This window comes from Oncorhynchus masou, chromosome 10 (genome assembly GCF_036934945.1).
Source record: "Oncorhynchus masou masou isolate Uvic2021 chromosome 10, UVic_Omas_1.1, whole genome shotgun sequence".
Lineage (NCBI taxonomy): Eukaryota > Metazoa > Chordata > Actinopteri > Salmoniformes > Salmonidae > Oncorhynchus > Oncorhynchus masou.
The window spans coordinates 28012851-28032371 of record NC_088221.1 but is presented as its reverse complement, the minus strand read 5'-3'; the positions used below and the strand labels follow the sequence as shown (position 1 = coordinate 28032371).

The 19521-nt window shown below is 42.2% G+C and overlaps 1 protein-coding gene across 1 annotated transcript in view; it reads right to left on the bottom strand.

Moving 5' to 3' along the window:
• The window catches only part of man1a2 (mannosidase, alpha, class 1A, member 2), a 136811-nt gene that overhangs the window by 70925 nt on the left and 46365 nt on the right, over window positions 1–19521 (bottom strand). The window contains exon 5 of the mRNA XM_064976489.1: window positions 6352–6448. Coding sequence (XP_064832561.1) covers window positions 6352–6448 — 97 coding nt within the window. The remainder of the gene's footprint in view (window positions 1–6351; window positions 6449–19521) is intronic.

Below are 19521 nucleotides of genomic sequence, written 5' to 3'. Positions count from 1 at the left end.
CATTTCTAATTGTTATTTGTTGCGCAATGACTGGGCTTCTAAAATAACATTTCGCTCCAGTAACAGCTAGAGCGAAACTAGGCTCTGTATGCTGTGCGAATGTGTTAAATAAGATTCATGGTGACTAACGAAAATACATAGTCAGCAATTTAATTCCATTCAATTATGTAAATTAACGTATAGATCGCTAAGCATGACCGTTCAAATGTATTTTTTGGAGGCTAACAGATTAACGGTTAACATCACTACTGGGAATCGAACATATAAAGACATGACCTACATGCTGAAAAACAACTAACGGGCTGCAAACTGAGGAGGAAGCAAAGGGAGCTGTTGACCATGGGATGGCATCCACATTTATGATCGAATGATCTATTAAATCTGTAGTAACAAATAATCTTATTACCTTAACAATTAATTTATCCTCCCCTGCAGGACTGTTGTGATAGGAAAACAAAGTGCCAACAGCTAGGCTAGCAGATCTGTAGTGTATTACAGAGAAACAAAGCACTGAAGGCTAGTAGGTCTGTAGTGTAGCAATTGATTAGCAGGCCTGGGGATCAAAGCCTGTTTAAATTTGCAGCTTGGGGTCTGAGGGACAACCAGGTGCCCAAACAAACCTGAACTCAGCTGCCCCTTCAATTGCTATGGCAACAGCTCTCTGAGCTGACCATAGGAGAGTAGGGTGGGGGCGGAGGGAGACATGCTCCCTGGAAGACTTCCTGGATTCTACTGTTTCAGGGTAATACAATGTGAGCCCTGCTGTGCTGTCTAGGGTTGTAGGAAGTGCAGGCAGGTGTCCATATGATGTCTCCATTACTCTCATCCAATCCCACAATGCAACAAGGGTACCGTACTTTGCGATGTCACCATGCATCAACCTATCCGATCTGTGAAGAAGAGTGAAGACAGGGAGCACGTTTTTCTGGAATAAGATGCAGCCCTGGTTGCATAATATCCTCAGTTGTGGGCTCTACTGGGCTTGGTTAAAGTACACTCAACATCCAGGCAATGCAAGTAGTCATGCACTTACACAAAGACACCACTGCATAAGGAGTCATTGCATGAATGAGTTAGCAGATCCTAAGTGCACTGGAAATACTGTCGACATGGACTCCAGTTGGATTGGTAGTGTTGGCAAACAAATTTCACCACAAAAAAAAAAAAAAATCGCTTGATTAATAAAATAACATCTCCTTATATGGCCACATTAATGCTGTAAATGTTTATAAAACATGAGAAGGTTGTTGACATTGTTGTGTGTATTATGTCTGCCTGGCCCTGCAGAGGGACTGCCTGGCCAGTGGTGTGGCTGTCAGTCCAGTTAACAGCTGATATCAACGTAACCTGACCCTGTGCTCCCTGGAGAGCAGTTTCCTGTAAACACCAGAGTAGGTCAGTGTGTTTAAAGATCAGAGGCTTGTCCGTCTGTTCTCCATCCATCCACAGTAAACAGGACAGCTCTCGCTGCTCTGCTCTCTGTGACCGATTGCTGACCTGGAATACAGGTCAAACGCTTTCCAACTCAATCAATGATCAGTTGATGGGACTGACTGAGTGACTATGATTTCCTGCTAGGCGAGTAGGCAAGGCACTCAGTTAGGGATATGAGCCTATAGTGGCATTCAGAAACCCACTGGAAGTCTAAACCACGATACCACAACATCCACCACAAGGTAAGGACTATGCCCACAGAGAACTGCAGTGTGGTAAGACTGTTGTTGTTCTTACCTGGTTCTGTGTTATAGGGCCACAGACAGAGTATTGCAGCACAGTTTTACAGTGCTGCAAGGTGTGGCTCAGGCTCAGTGATACTGTTGATAACTGTTCTAGTAACACGTGTTACAGGTTTTGTTTTTCCCTTTATGTTTTGAGGTTGGACTTCAGCACATACAGCTCGTTAGCACATAGGAAGCCCTGATTGGTGTCACCTCATCTGTCAGTATGTGTTACACCTGTCTCGTTAGTCAGAAGATGTTTCACAGGTACTGGCTCAGGTTCTATTTAAGAGTGGCTGGCCAAGTGCTCAAGTTGTCTTGAGAGATTAGGAGGGTCAACACCTTTAGTTGGCTCTCCCTATTTGATTTCACAAAAAGCATTCCTTTGTCTGTTCCTCCCTGTTTTTGTTTTGCTCCACCATTTTGGTTTGCTTCCTTTCTTTAAAGTTTGGTGTGTTTTATTATTTTGTTTGCCTCTTCTTGGGCAAATTCAGTGGGTGTTCATGGTGGGTGTCTTAGGTTTTAGTTGTTGCTGCTAGCCAACTTTCAGTCGTGTCTTTCAGAAACCCTCCTAAAACTCCACCTGTTTCATTTTCGTTGTCAGTAACTCTTATCTTTTATCAATGTTTATTATGAGTATTTCAGTAATTTGATGTGGCTCTCTGCACTTTCACTGGATGTTTGTTTGAGACAATGCATTTCTGAACATAACACACCAATTTCAAATTAGGTTTTTGGACAAAGATTAACTTTATCGAACAAAACACACATTAATTGTGTAACATGAAGTCCTGTGAGTGCCATCTGATCAGTGATTAATTTAATCGCTATTTCTGACTTTTGTGAGGGCTCTCCTTGGCTGGAAATGGCTTTATGGTTTTCTGTGACTACGTGCTGACCTAAAATAATTGTTTGGTGTGCTTTCGCCGTAAAGCCTATTTGAAATCGGACACTGTGGCTGGATTTACAAGAAGTTTATATTTAAAAGGGTATAAAATAATTGTATGTTTGAGGAATTTCTGTTGTTTTGAATTTGGAGCCCTGCAATTTCACTGTCTGTTGGGGAGGTGGCGATGCTAGCGTCCCACATATCCCAGAGAGGTTAACCCAGCATGACATCTACTCTGTTACCTCTTAGCCCAGCATGATGTTCACTCTGTTACCCCTTGAAATCCATTACAGTCTAAACCCTGTCTATGTCGGGGGGGGTCATTTTGATCATTTAGATTTTAAGACCCCTTGAAGTATCAAAGGCCGGCAGGGTAGCCTAGTGGTTAGAGCGTTGGACTAGTAACCAGAAGGTTGCAAGTTCAAATCCCCGAGCTGACAAGGTACAAATCTGTCATTCTGCCCCTGAACAGGCAGTTAACCCACTGTTCCTAGGCCATCATTGAAAATAAGAATTTGTTCTTAACTCAAATCAAGTGTATTTATTCGTACATCAGCTGATATCTCAAAGTGCTGTACAGAAACCCAGCCTAAAACCCCAAACAGCAAGCAATGCAGGTGTAGAAGCACGGTGGCTAGGAAAAACTCCCTAGAAAGGCCAAAACCTAGGAAGAAACCTAGATAGGAACCAGGCTATGTGGGGTGGCCAGTCCTCTTCTGGCTGTGCTTGCCTCGTTAAATAAAATAAAATAAATACACAATTACTTGATGAAAAATGGTATTAGACCAAACTGCTATTAGCCCATACAAACACATTGAATAACAAATTCACTACATGGAACAGATAGCGCGCGCGCCCCCCCCAAAAAAAATGTTTTAAAATAATTTTGTTCTGAAGTTTCTGTCCTATATCTGAGAGAGATAAGAAAGATCAGGAAATAACACTTTGTTTTTTAAACATGTGCATTCGGAAAGTATTCATACCCCTCGACTTTTCCAGATTGTGTTATGTTACAGCCTTATTCTAAAATGTATTTTTTTTAATTAAAATATATTTACACACAATACCCCATAATGACAAGGGGAAAACAGATTTTTTAAAAATCAGAAATACCTTATTTACATAAGTATTCAGACACTTTTCATCCTGGTGCATCCTGTTTCCATTGATCATCCTTGAGATCTTTCTACAACTTGATTGATCCACCTGGGATCCACCTGGGGTAAATTCAATTGATTGGACATGATTTGGAAAGGCACACCTGTCTATATAAGTTACCACAGTTGACAGTGCATGTCAGAGCAAAAACCAAGCCATGAGGTCGAAGAAATTGCCCATAGAGCTCAGAGACAGGATTGTGTTGAGGCACAGGACAACCTTCCAGAAGGACCACCATCTCTGCATGACTCCACCAATCATGCCTTTACGGTAGTGGCCAAATGGAAGCCACTCCTCATTAAAATGCACATGGCAGCACGCTTGGAGTTTGCTAAAAGGCACCTAAAGATTCTCAGACCTTGAGAAACAAGATTCTCTGGTCTGATGAAAGCAAGATTGAACACTTTGGCCTGAATGCCAAGCGTCACATCTGGAGGAAATCTGGCACCACCACTACGGTGAAGCATGGTGGTGGCAGCATCATGCAGTGGGGATGTTTTTCAGAGGCAGGGATTGGGAGACTAGTCAGGATCGAGGAAAAGATAAACGGAGCAAAGCACAGAGAGATCCTTGATGAAAACCTGCTCCAGAGTGCTCAGGACCTCATATTGGGGTGAAGGTTCAACTTCCAAAATGACAACAACCCTCAGCACACAGCCAAGACAATGCAGGAGTGGCTTTGACACAAGTCTCTGAATGTCCTTGATTGTCCCAGCCAGAGCCCGGACTTGAATCCGATCGAACATCTCTGGAGTGACCTGAAAAAAGCTGTGCAACGACGCTCCCCATCCAACCTGACACAGCTTGAGAGGGTCTCTAGAGAGGAATGGGAGAAACTCCCCAAATACAGGTAGGCCAAGCTTGTAGCGTCATACACCAAGAAGACTCGAGGCTGTAATTGTTGCCAAAGGCGCTTCAACAAAGTACTGAGTAAAGGGTTTGAATACTTATGTAAATGTATTTTTTTGTTTTCTATTTTTACTACATTTACAAAAAAATATAAAAACCTGTTTTGCTTTGTCATTATGGAGTATTGTGTGTAGATTGGATTAAAAAAAAACAGTTTTAGAATACGGCTGTAACGTAACAAAATGTGGAAAAAGTCAAGGGGCCTGAACTTTCCTGAAGGCACTGTACTTCAATTCATTTTTTCAACTGGTACCGGGGGACCTTCAGACGAATCTTGTGAGATCTGTGTGCGTCCTAGAGCAAAACAACAAACATGTACGTGTTCGTGAAAGTCTCACACTATTAGTGTGCAGCCAAAACTGATCGGACGCTACAGACAGAAGTTGGCAGATCGTCTGTACCGACTTCAGATGAGCCCCAAGACGCTTGTGAGTGTCGAAGATCAAACCCAACATGACTTTAACTCAGTTACCCCTTAACTCAGCATGATGTCAACTCTGGTACCACTTCACTCCGTTACCTCCATCTGAACACACTGCTGTATTGTTAGCTCAGTCTCAGCTCCACACTCTCTCACCCCAGCCTCAACTGAATTGTGCTCCATTACAAGGACAGGCGTTTGTTATTATCCCTGCGTGAACCATTCTGTGTTCAAAACTTTTACTATCTACTGTGAACATCGGCTCTTCGGTTTCTACACAACACTAACAGGGTTATCTGACAGAGACTGGTGCCACAAGGACAATGGACACCCAATCCTCTTGTTAGAAATCCAGGCCTGTACCACTATCATAGCTGGCGAACCTTAGATAGGCTTGGGTTAGCACAAACACACAAGAGATCATTCCCCTTTCTTTGACATGTGAAGGCACTGTAGAGACAGACAGTAGAGATGACGCATTGTGAGAATATATGAGATGCTGTGAGGAGTGGGGGTCTAGCGAGGGAAGCACAGATATCACAGAGTCTGAAAGCCTCTTCCAACATGTTCTCTCTGATAGACACACCAAACAAACTGACACACACACACACTGATAGAAGGATCAATATAGCCTAGTAGTCCTGTCTGTAGAGCCTCTCAAAATCAGACAGAGCGAGAGAGGAGCAAGATACAAAAGCAGAGAGAGAGAAAAAGACCCATCAATAATGTGGTTTAGTGAGAAGTGTGAGCTGATGATACTCATCAGTGTGGGGTTCTGCCTCCTCTCCTCCACCTTGTTTTCTGGCCAACAAACATGAGATCACTACCCAGTGTGGATATATATCCAGCAGCCATCCCAGAGAACCAGGAGAGACAGACTGACCACACCACAGTACTGCAGCTCATTCACCATTTAACAGCAGCTCATCAAACACCACAAGAGCTTATGGACAATTTGCTTCATTGGACATTCTCATTTTCCATACAGAAAACGCATACATGCAAAGTACACACGCCACAAATGAGCCGCAGTCCAAGTTGTCTGATCTGCTTTATCTCAGAAAGCAGCTGCAGAACCGAACAGTAACAACAGCAACAACCCAGAAACAGAGACAGACTGGGTTGGTTGGATGGGGTCCACTGTTAATGGATGATGACCAAGCATGAACATGTACAGTATTTCTGAGGGAGGGTGTGCACATATGGTGAGGAAAGGTGAAATTACGTGTGTGTGGTTTTTACGCCATGGCACTTACCAAAGATATTGGTGGAATGTCCTTTCTTGGCGAGAGGTTTCAACTCGTTGTGTCCCCATCCGTACTGTCTGTAGCTGTCCCACGCATGCTTCATCATCTACAACACACACACAGACGCTTTAGACACATCGGCAATACAGCAACGTAACGCGAGTCTTGACTCTTGTTCCACCTGGAATAGAAACGCAGAGCATTTAGAGAAAGACAATAAAGGCATTTTGTTTTGTCTGCTACAACACCATGAACCTATCTTGAACTATAGACTCTAAAGGGAGAACCTTACAAGAGGCTTGTCACATTCATTTATAAAATAAAAGGTCTCATACATACAGTCTTGCACATAACATCTTGACAGCACAAACAATCAGCATTAACACACAATTCTTTTTTCACCGTCATTTCAGCCTCAACACTGGAAAGAGAATGGCACCGAGGCCTTTGTTCTGGAAAATGATGCAACTGAGATTGACATCCCTGTGCCCCCTCAGCCACTGGCCCCACCTCCACTCCAGCCCCTTAAACACCCCCAAGCTCTTTACACACCCAAAGCCCCAGCCCCTGGTGTGATCACAACTGTCAGATCCTCCGTCACTCAGTTTCTAGGTCAATGGCCAGCAGGTCCCTCACCACACATCTCACACCATGGCTGGGTGGACAGGACACAGTCTTTGTGTGTGTTTGCCATGTAACTACTTCTCTTCAGATAACATTGATAAATTGGCGCCGTAGGGCTCCTCTAATCTTTTTCATTGTGTTTTCCTTGACTGTCTGGAGGCACTGACCACACGTGTCTTAAGGATAAAAACAAGGCTGTATTCTTAACATGACCTTTACAGGAGCCGTAAGAGATGAACTGAGAATAAAGAGGGAGAAACAGACAGGATAGTGAGGCAAGCCTTGACACGAAGACAGTGATGCTGACCAAAGGAGAGAAGAGGAGACGCAAGGGAAATTCAAGAGAAACTGTGAGGACGACGCTGCTGACTGACAGAGTCACGCTTTCCCAAATCTCTACTGCACGCTCAACATTTCCCTTTTTCCTCCTAAATCATGACCCTAGTCTGGTGGGATTAGCTATCCCAGGGGGACATTTTCTCACCATGTTGGTCTGTCTCGGTCTGCCATGGCAGCCCTCCAAAAATGTGAGACCAGGTTTTCCTCCTGTTCGAGCCAGAGTCCCCTCTTCTCCTTTCGCTCTCCTCTGCCAGCCTCTCCTCTCGCCTCTCTTCTCCCAGCAGCACCAAGGCAAGGGAGGAAGGGAGCAAAGCCAATAGAACACATGGCCAGGAGTTTCATTGTGTTCTTGGCTTGCTGGCATTCAATGACGCACTCGGTCTCCACACAGCAGGAGATTATAAATCACATTAACTTACTGGGAAAATACCACTTAACCCATTGGCTCCTGATGGCAAGGTAGACCTCTAATTGGCTGATTTATTAAGGAAACGGAATATTCAAATGTACAGTACGAGTCAAAAGTTTGGACACATACTCACTCAAGAGTTTTTATTTTTATACATTGTAGAATAATAGTGAAGACATCAAAACTATGAAATAACACATATGGAATCATGTAGTAACCAAAAAAGTGATAAACAAATCTAAATATATTTTATATTTGAGATTCTTCAAAGTAGCAACCCTTTGCCTTGATGACAGCTTGGCACATTCCTGGCTTTCTCTCACCCAGCTTCATGAGGTAGTCACCGGGAATGCATTTCAATTAACATGTGTGCCTTGTTTAAAGTGAATTTATGGAATTTCTTTCCTTCTAAATGTGTTTGAGCCAATCAGTTGGGTTGTGACCTGGTAGGGATGGTCCATCATTACTTTAAGACATGAAGGTCAGTCAATCTGGAAAATGTCAAGAACTTTTAAAGTTTAAAACTGCAGTCGCAAAAACCAGCCAGCGCTAAAATTAAACTCTCTCTAAAATAAATGCCATAATAAATGCTTCAGAGTTCAAGTAACAGACATCTCAACATCAACTGTTCAGAGGAGACTGCATGAAATCAGACCTTCATCGTTGAATTGCTGCAAAGAAACCACTACTAAAAGTACATCAATAAGAAGAAGAGACTTGCTTGGGCCAAGAAACACCAGAAATTGACATTAGACCGATGGAAATCTGTCCTTTGGTCTGACGAGTTCAAATGTGAGATTTTTGGGTCCAACTGCCGTGTCTTTGTGAGAAGCAGAGTAAGTGAACGGATGATCTCCGCATGTGTGGTTCCCAGCTTGAAGCATGGAGGTGGGGTGATGGTGCTTTGCTGGTGACACAGTCTATGATTTATTTAGAATTCAAGGCACAATTAACCAGCATGGCTACCACAGCATTCTGCAGCGATACACCATCCCATCTGGTTTTGCTCTTAGTGGGACTATCATTTGTTTTCAACAGGACATTGACCCAACACACCTCCAGGCTGGGTAAGAGCTATTTGACCAAGAAGGAGATTGATGGAATGCTGCATCAGATGACCTGGCCTCCACAATCACCCCGACCTCAACCAAATTGAGATGGTTTGGGATGAGTCGGACCGCAGAGTGATGGAAAAGCAGCCAACAGGTGCTCAGCATGTGGGAACTGCTTCAAGACTGTTGGAAAAGTATTCCAGGTGAAGCTGGTTGAAATAATGCCAAGAGTGTACACAGCTGTCATCAAGGCAAAGGGTGGCTACTTTGAAAAATCTAAAATCTAAAATATATTTTGATTTGTCTAACACTTTTTTGTGTTATTGCATAGTTGTTGTCTTCACTATTACTCCACAATGTAGAAAATAGTAAAAATAAAGAAAAACCCTGGAATGATCAGGTGTGTCCAAACCTTTGACCTGAATTTGTAAGTCGCTCTGGATAAGAGCGTCTGCTAAATGTCTTAAATGTAAATGTAAACTGTATATTAACATTATACACACTGACTGGACATTTCACTTAACGTACCATTAACATGACACAAAAATTACAGTTTGTTGATATAACATTATGACCAGCACTCAATATCATTTCTAGAGTCTAAAACCCAACAACCATTAATGAATTGACTGACTGGGGTAACATATTGACCAGCATTCAAGATCACTTCTGTAGTAGGGAGTCTGATTCTAAAATGCCATAGCCAATTAAACTCTCCCTTCATGCATGACTTTATGGTGTGTTTCAACAGATGCTGCTCCTTCAGGTTAGGTTACCCTCTCGAGCACATATTGAATGTCAAGATCATTGCAGACATACACATACGTTACCATGCCGCTGCTGCTGCCTGTAGCGTGAGACCAGGTCAGGGATGTGTCCCAAACAGCACCCGTTTCCCTATGTAGTGCATCCTATGGGCCCTAGTCAAAAGTAAGTGCACTATAAAGGGAAAAGGGTGCCATTTGGGACGCAGACCAGAAGCATAATGTGTTAAGTGGCATTGCAAGTATGTATATCTGCTTTGAAAAGAGAGAGGGTTTTGGTTGGCTCTGGTTCGGTCTGGTTCCTGCTCTCAGACTCTTAGCTGATCCTCATCTTCTTCACTGAGACCATGGGAGCACTGATGAGGGATACACAAATCACACTAAGACGAGTGTGAATAATGTGCCTCAGCAAAAAGAGGTTGAATCTACACACTGCAATAAGACAGTGCAAGCTATATTCCCAACTGTGGTCTTCTCTACTCTTGGCTTTTATTCCCAGTGACTGTTGATGGCCTTCTGCTCGTCGGTTAGCAGCCATCCTGCCTGTCTAACTATGGACTTGGGGAGGGAAGCATGAAGAAACGACAGCTTGTGGTGGGGTTCTCAGTGTCTGTTAAATAAAACCCACGCTCCACAGAGATGGAGAAACACACAGACCAACCTCTGGTGATTTATCTCTGAGCCAGAAAAATGTGTAAGAAACTCACAGCCAACCTCATGGTTCTGGATGTGTTGGTTTGAGCATGGTGACAAAGAACACTAAGATTGTGGGTTTAATTCACACAAGGGCCTCATATACTGGATATACAGTGCATTAGGAAAGTATTCAGATCCCTTGACTTTGGTCGGTTGCGGGCGACTTAGAGCCGTCCTGACACTGAATTGATCACAGCGGGGATTGGTGAGAACTATAGGGGCGAGGGGCCAGAGTTACTGTGGGTTCCATGTGAAACACGGTACTTGGTGAAGCCCTATTGGAGAAAAAAAAACCTTGTTCTGAAAAGTGTCTACAGTGTGGCAAAAAAGTATTTAGTCAGCCACCAATTGTTCACGTTCTCCCACTTAAAAGATGAGAGAGGCCTGTAATTTTCATCATAGGTACACTTCAACTATGACAGACAAAATGAGAGAAAAAAATCCAGAAAATCACTGTAGGATTTTTAATGAATTGATTTGCAAATTATGGTGGAAAATAAGTATTTGGTCAATAACAAAAGTTTCTCAGTACTTTGTTATATACCCTTTGTTGGCAATGACAGAGGTCAAACGTTTTCTTTAAGTCTTCACGAGGTTTTCACACACTGTTGCTGGTATTTTGGCCCATTCCTCCATGCAGATCTCCTCTAGAGCAGTGATGTTTTGGGGCTGTTGCTGGGCAACACGGACATTCAACTCCCTCCAAAGATTTTCTATGGGGTTGAGATCTGGAGACTGGCTAGGCCACTCCAGGACCTTGAAATGCTTCTTACGAAGCAACTCCTTCGTTGCCCGGGCGGTGTGTTTGGGATCATTGTCATGCTGAAAGACCCAGCCATGTTTCATCTTCAATGCCCTTGCTGATGGAAGGAGGTTTTCACTCAAAATCTCACGATACATGGCCCCATTCATTCTTTCCTTACACGGATCAGTCGTCCTGGTCCCTTTGCAGAAAAACAGCCCCAAAGCATGATGTTTCCACCCCCATGCTTCACAGTAAGAATGGTGTTCTTTGGATGCAACTCAGCATTCTTTGTCCTCCAAACACGACGATTTGAGTTTTTACCAAAAAAGTTATATTTTGGTTTCATCTGACCATATGACATTCTCCTAATCTTCTTCTGGATCATCCAAACGCTCTCTAGCAAACTTCAGACGGGCCTGGACATGTACTGGCTTAAGCAGGGGGACACGTCTGGCACTGCAGGATTTGAGTCCCTGGCGGCGTAGTGTGTTACTGATGGTAGGCTTTGTTACTTTGGTCCCAGCTCTCTGCAGGTCATTCACTAGGTCCCCCCGTGTGGTTCTGGAATTTTTGCTCACCGTTATTGTGATCATTTTGACCCCACGGGGTGAGATCTTGCGTGGAGCCCCATATTGAAGGAGATTATCAGTGGTCTTGTATGTCTTCCATTTCCTAATAATTGCTCCCACAGTTGATTTCTTCAAACCAAGCTGCTTACCTATTGCAGATTCAGTCTTCCCAGCCTGGTGCAGGTCTACAATTTTGTTTCTGGTGCCCTTTGACAGCTCTTTGGTCTTGGCCATAGTGGAGTTTGGAGTGTGACTGTTTGAGGTTGTGGACAGGTGTCTTTTATACTGATAACAAGTTCAAACAGGTGCCATTAATACAGGTAATGAGTGGAGGACAGAGAAGCCTCTTAACCTCTTACATCTATGGGGGCGCTATTTCATTTTTGGATGAAAAACGTTCCCGTTTTAAACAAGATATTTTGTCACAAAAAGATGCTCGACTATGCATATAATTGATAGCTTTCGAAAGAAAACACTCTGACGTGTCCAAAACTACCAAGATATTCTCTGTGTGTGCCCTAGAACGTGAGCTTCAGGCAAAACCAAGATGAGATGGCATCCAGGAAATGAACAGGATTTTTGAGGCTCTGTTTTCCATTGTCTCCTTATATGGCTGTGAATGCGAGAGGAATGAGCCTGCCCTTTCTGTCGTTTCCCCAAGGTGTGTGCAGCATTGTGACGTATTTGTAGGCAGATCATTGGAAGATTGACCATAAGAGACCACATTTACCAGGTGTCCGCCCGGTGTCCTGCGCCGAAATTGGTGCGCAAAAGTCACCTGCCAGTATTTTTCCTTGGGATACAGAGAGGAAAGCAAGCTTCCACGAACTGCATATCAATGAAGAGATATGTGAAAAAACACCTTGAGGATTGATTCCAAACAACGTTTGCCATGTTTCGGCCGATATTATGTAGTTAATCCGGAAAAGGTTTTACGTTGTAGGTGACTGAATTTTCGGTTCGTTTCGGTAGCCAGACGCAATGTAGAAAACGGAACGATTTCTCCTACACACAGACGCTTTCAGGAAAAACTGCGCATTTGGTATGTAACTGAGAGTCTCCTCATTGAAAACATCAGAAGCTCTTCAAAGATAAATGATTTTATTTATTTGGTTATCTGGTTTTTGTGAAAATGTTGCGTGCTAAATGCTACTCAAAATGCTATGCTAGCTTTGCATACTCTTACACAAATTAGTCAATTTCTATGGTTCAAAAGCATATTTTGAAAATCTGAGATGACAGTGTTGTTAAGAAAAGGCTAAGCTTGAGAGCAGACGCATTATTTTCATTTTATTTGCGATTTTCAGAAATCGTTAACGTTGCGTTATGCTAATGAGCCTGAGGCTTTAGTCACAAACCCGGATCCGGGATGGGGAGTTTCAAGAAGTTAAAGAAGAAGTTTCAGGTCTGTGAGAGCCAGAAATCTTGCTTGTTTGTTGACAACCAAATAGTTATTTTCCACCATAATTTGCAAATAAATTCATTAAAAGTCCTACAATGTGATTTTCTGGATTTTTTTTCTCATTTTGTCTGTCATAGTTGAAGTGTACCTATGATAAATTACAGGCCTCTCATCTTTTTAAGTGGGAGAACTTGCACAATTGGTGGCTGACTAAATACTTTTTTGCCCCACTGTAAGTGTCCCTCAGAAGTGGTGAAGTTCAATTATTTTAAATGTGCTATCCAGGTATGCCCTGGGTAACTCTTTGTGAGTGTTTTATTGAAACATTCTGTGGCATAGACTAGGAATCACTGGCCACTTTAAGGAATGGACCGCTAGTCACTTTAATAATCTTTATATAACTGGCATCACTCATCTCATATGTATATACTGTATTCTATGGTATCTCGTTCACTTAATGTTTACATACAGTTGAAGTCGGAATTTACATACACCTTAGCCAAATACATTTAAACTCAGGTTTTCACAATTCCTGACATTTAATCATAGTAAGAATTCCCTGTTTTAGGTCAGTTAGGATCACAACTTATTTTAAGAATGTGAAATGTCAGAATAATAGCAGAGCGAATGATTTATTTCAGCTTTTATTTCTTTCATCACATTCCCAGTGGGTCAGAAGTTTACATACACTCAATTAGTATTTGGCAGCATTGCCTTTAAATTGTTTAACTAGGGTCAAATGAGTCAGATAGCCTTCCACAAGCTTCCCATAATAAGTTAGGTGAATTTTGGCCCATTCCTCCTGACAGAGCTGGTGTAACAAACTATAGTTTTGGCAAGTCAGTTAGGACATCTACTGTGTGCATGTCATTTTTCCCCAAAAAATGTACAGATTATTTCACTTAATCACAATTCCAGTGGGTCAGAAGTTTACATACACTAAGTACGAAATGTTTGACGACTATTTTTCATAACTTTTTCTAATATAGTAAAACACTTCTTTGAAGGGTTTGTATGACCTCTGCCCTGACTTTCCAGTGTGGTTTGATCACCCTCATTGGACAGCCATTTGGATAATGAATTAAAGGTCATTTGTAATTCTGATTGAAAAGGTCATTTGTAATATTGATAATTAAGATGAAGTTTATAGTTCTTAGCCATATTTTTGACTCGGACCAATGTGGAGAAGGAGAGGGTGTTTTCTTTAACTAAGGGTAGGCTGTCTTAAGTCTATTTTCCTATGACCGTATGTGTACAATTATTTTTCTTTAAGGAGTTACGTGTAGTGATTCTAATTCTATTTTGTTATTTGAAATTATTTTGTTTTATTTTTAACCATTAGTAGTGGGGTTTTTGTTTGTTGTTTTTTTTACACATTTACTCACATTGGGAGTCATGTGTCAAAATCGGGGAGTCCTCTGAGGTTTTGGATTGAAGTTTACACACCTTAAGTGATATGTAGGAGTGTATTGTTTGTGTTTGTTCTGATACAAATCTCACCAGATAAGGTCTGCTGGATTGTTGGGATTTCTCCCGATGGGTTATTGGTCTGACTTCCTGAACCTGTGGCTCTGCGGTGAAGTTGACAGTGTGATGGGGAGTATAAACCGATTTGAAAAACATTGTTTCAATAGAATGTGTTGTTATTCTCTTTGACACGTTTAGACATTGGTACTAAGTATAATTGGTAAACGTAATCATTTATGCTTGTCTGGATTTCCTGAATCAAAAATGAACTGAACTAAACTGCCCTCTCTTGAGGTTATCATGAAAAGTGACGTCAGTAGGTGTCTTAAGGCATGGAAGAGATAATTGGAGCGAACAGCGTGTACCTCAAAACCCCCTCTAACTGGCGGAAGAAAAGCGACAACGGCGTTCAATACGACCTTGTCCGCACCACTTCTACCAAGAGAGCCGAGTCTGAGCCAGCAACCGGTGTACAGCATCCGATCTAAGCTGTCAACTGCTTTTCTCTCAGGAGTGTGACAGGAGTCCACGTGGAGTGAGCATGGGGACAGATCTGTTCCAAACTTCTCTTATGTTGCTAGTATACTGGTTGAAAAATGGACAAGACATAATGGGTGGTAAAGATGGTGGCAGCCCAGGTAAGACCTTGAAATTGGGACATTATCATGGGTCATCCACTTTGAACTGTAAAGCTTTCTGAAGCTGACAATGAAGAAGACAACAGAAGATTCAGTGCCTGAAGGGGGGGGGGATTGGTGAACTGTGCCCAAAATGGATTAAGACTTGTCTAAAATAGTTTATTTTGGGGTATCAGGTTGATTGTACACACTACACAAATGTATGGTAATTTAGATTAAGAATGCATTAAGATACTGATCTGTAATTATAATCATGATAAAAGTTAATAGTAGAATTATAGGATAACTATACTGTATGTTAATATCAATGCGCATCCTGCCAATGTCGATGTGTGTTAAATTGAGGGGGTTTGCCTTTGTGTGATAGGACCAATGTGAATCACTGAGCAATGTCATGCTAAATTTGGGTTGGATAATTAATTGGGTTTTGGAAACTGATGGATTGATTGGTGAATGGGAAGAGTGAAACTGATCCTAATCTATTTTACTAATTTCCATTACCAAATTATGTTTTTGATGATATTGATAATACTCAGGAAGTATAACATGTATGGTGTTAATGGCACATAGAGACTATAGGAGTTGACTTATAAGTAGTGGAATCATGATGCTTGTCTTGGGTCATGTTCAATAGGCACCAACGGAATACATTTTACTGAAACAAGGAGTCACTACCTGGATTTGTCCAACAAGGTATGCTAATTTTAGTTTCTAGGGTGGAAATAGTTATTTCCACCATACTGATCAATTGGAGTGTGCTAGATGACTAAATATTATTTAATAAACTCTATTGTTGCATGCACTGCATTAAGCATTTGGTAGGCCTGATCACGACAACGATGAGACAGCCTATAGGGAGGTCAGAGACCTGACCGTGTGGTGCCAGGACAACAACCTCTCCATCAACGTGACAAAGGAGATGATTGTGGACTACAGGAAAAGGAGGACTGAGCATGCCCCCATTCTCATCGACGGGGCTGTAGTGGAGCAGGTTGAAAGCTTCAAGTTCCTTGGCGTCCACATCACCAAGCTAACATGGTCCAAGCACACCAAGACAGTCGTGAAGAGGGCACGACAAAACCTATTCCCCCGCATGAGACTGGAAAGATTTGGCATGGGTCCTCAAAAGGTTTTACTACTGCACCATCGAGAGCATCCTGATGGGTTGCATCACTGCCTGGTATGGCAACTGCTCAGCCTTCGACTGCAAGGCACTACAGGTGGTAAAGCGTACGGCCTCTATACCAGGCGGTGTCAGAAGAAGGCCCTAAAAATTGTCAAAGACTCCAGCCACCTTAGTCATAGACTGTTCTCTCTGCTACCGCACAGCAAGCGCTAGGTTCAAGAGGCTTCTAAACAGCTTCTACCCCCAAGCCATAAGACTCCCGAACAGCTAATGAAATGGCTACACAGACTATTTGCATTGCAAGAAATTGTCCGTAGAGCTCCGAGACAGGATTGTGTCGAGGCACAGATCTGGGGAAGGGTACCAAAAAAGTTTCTGCAGCATTCAAGGTCCCCAACACAGTGGCCTCCATCATTCTTAAATGGAAGAAGTTTGAAACCACCAAGACTCTTCCTAGAGCTGGCTGGCTGGCTGCCTGTCCCAAACTGAGCAAATCATGGGAGAAGGGCCTTGGTCAGGGAGGTGATCAAGAACCCGATGGTCACTCTGAAAGAGCTCAAGAATTCCTCTGTGGAGATGGGAGAACCTTCCAGAGGAACAACCATCTCTGCAGCACCACCAATCAGGCCTTTATGGCAGTGTCTAGATGGAAGCTACTCCTCAGTAAAAGGCAAGTGACAGCCGGCTTAGAGTTTTTAGGTCTCTCCAGAGATGTTCGATCGGGTTCAAGTCCGGGCTCTGGCTGGGCCACTCATGGACATAAAGCCTTTCAGACAATTAGAAACATGATTCTCTGGTCTGATGAAACCAAGACTGAACTCTTTGGCCTGAATGCCTAGCGTCACATCTGGAGGAAACCTGGCACCATCCCTACGGTGAAGCATGATGGTGGCAGCATCATGCTGTGGGGATGTTTTTTGGTTGGTTGATCAAGGGAAAGATTAAAGGAGCAAAGTACAGAGAGATCCTTGATGAAAACCTGCTCCAGAGTGCTCAGGATCTCAGACTGGGGCAAAGGTTCACCTTCTAACCCTTCTAACAGGAGAAAAACGTGAGATGTTTTCCATTTTGATCTAGAATGCAGGCCTCACAAGACTAGTCTGAAGGTCCCCTGGTACCAGTTGAAAAAATGAATGGAAGTATAGTATATGGAGAAGGTTTAGTGCCAAAAATATAGGGTTAAAATATGTTTGTTTTTTTTTCATTAAAAAACATTTCCTGATCTTTCTTATATCTCTCAGATATAGGACAGACACTTCAGAACAAACTTAAATTAGATTTTTTTTTGGGGGGGGGACAATCTGTTGTTCCATGTAGAGAATATGTTATTCAATGCATTTGTATGGGCTAATCAAGGCCAAAAAAGATTGTCAAATACCATTATAATTATAAAAATGTCTACTTCAAGGGGTCTTGAAATTCAAAATAAAGTCAAAATTATCTTTGGTATGATCTTCTTAAAACAATTCCATAGTAGAACCCCCCCCCCGGGTATTCCTATCAGCGGAGCAAGGCGGAAAAGCAAGAATAATTCCACATGTAGCAAGCAAAGTGTTTGTATTGTCCAATCTACATGAAAGCCAGACAGACAATGTAGTTGTCATGCACCTAATTAGCCCATTTCTCAGCGGCGCCGCCGACAACCTGCCTCAGCCTACTCACCTTATTGGCTGTCAAGTAAAAAAAAAGTTAGGTGAATCAGGTCAGACTAGGATGGAGCGTGAGTGTGTTGTTCAAGATGGATAAACATAAAGGTAAGTCCAAACTCGTGCCTATTTGCCGAAAACCAGCAGAGTAACCAGCTCGTCCTCGACTGATGAAACGCCATCACAGGTGGAAGCTAGTAGGCCTACTTATGCAGCAGCTAGCACTAGCAGCCTTCCAGTCCCGACAGATCTCACTGCCCAGGCCTGGCAATGTCAGTGGCCTTGCTTCTTTTTCCTCCCCTCGAGGATAGTGACAGTTCCTCTTCCAGAAAACCAAGCTGATGACTGCCAAAGACTCAGCAACGCTCATGAGAGCGACCCCCCTTTTGTTAACACTGGTAAGCCTACGAGTGATGAGACGGATAGTCCCGACAGCGTGGATTTCGAGTTCCAATGTGTAATATAAATAGGCTAGCAGCTAAATCCTGTATATACAGCGCCTTCAGAAAGTATTCACACCCGTCGACTTTTTCCACATTTTGTTGTGTTACAGCCTGAATTTAAAATGTATTACATTTATATTTTGTGTCACTGATCTACACACAATATCCCATAATGTCAAAGTGGAATTAGATATTTACAAATTAGGTATTTAGAAATGTTTACAAATGTTTAAATATTAATAAAACAATGTCTTTAGTCAATAAGTATTCAATCTAGGAGTAATAATTTGCTAAAAAAAAAAAAGTCACAAGTTGCATGAACTCACTCTGTGTGGAATAATAATGGTTAATATGATTTTTAAATGACGACCCCATCTCTGTACCCCACACATACAATTGTCTGTAAGGTCCCTCAGTCAAGCAGTGAATTTCAAGCCACAAAGACCAGAGTGCTTTTCCAAAGGTTCGCAAAGTGCACTTATTGGTAGATTTTTTTTAAACGAAACAATTTTAAGCAGACATTGAATATCCCTTTGATCATAGTGCAGTTATTAATTACACTTTGTATGGTGTATCAATACACCCAGTCATAACAAAAATACAGGCACTCTTCCTAACTCAGTTGCCAGAGAGGAAGGAAACAACTCAGATACAGTGTTTCACCATGAGGCCAATGGTGACTTTAAAACAGTTACAGAGTTTAATGTATGTGACCGGAGAAAACTGAGGCTGGATCAACAATATTGAAGTTAGATCACAATACTAGCATAAATGACAGTGAAAAGAAGAAAGCCTGTACAGAATAAAAAATATTCAAAAAAATGCGTCCTGTTTTCAATAATGCACTAAAGTATTACTGTAATAAAAAATGTCCTGAATACAAAGCGTTGTGTTTTGTTGGATTTGCCACAAACATATCACTGAGTACCACTCTTCATATTTTCAAGCATGGTGGTGGCTGCATCATGTTATGGGTAGGCTTGTCATCGGCAAGGATGAAAATAGTTTTTGTTTCTTTATAAAATAAAAGGAACAGAACTAAGCACAGGCAAAATCCTAGAGGAAAACCTGGTTCAGTCTCCTTTCCAACAGACAATGGGAGACATATTCAACTTCAACTAACAATAACAACGCAAGCTTATCGGAACATTTTGTTAAACTCATTCATTGCAGCTGCAGTGCTGGAGTACGCACATTTTAAGGCTTATAAAAGTGTTGAAAGTGCTGGATAACTTAAACATTAACTTACTCAAAAACAG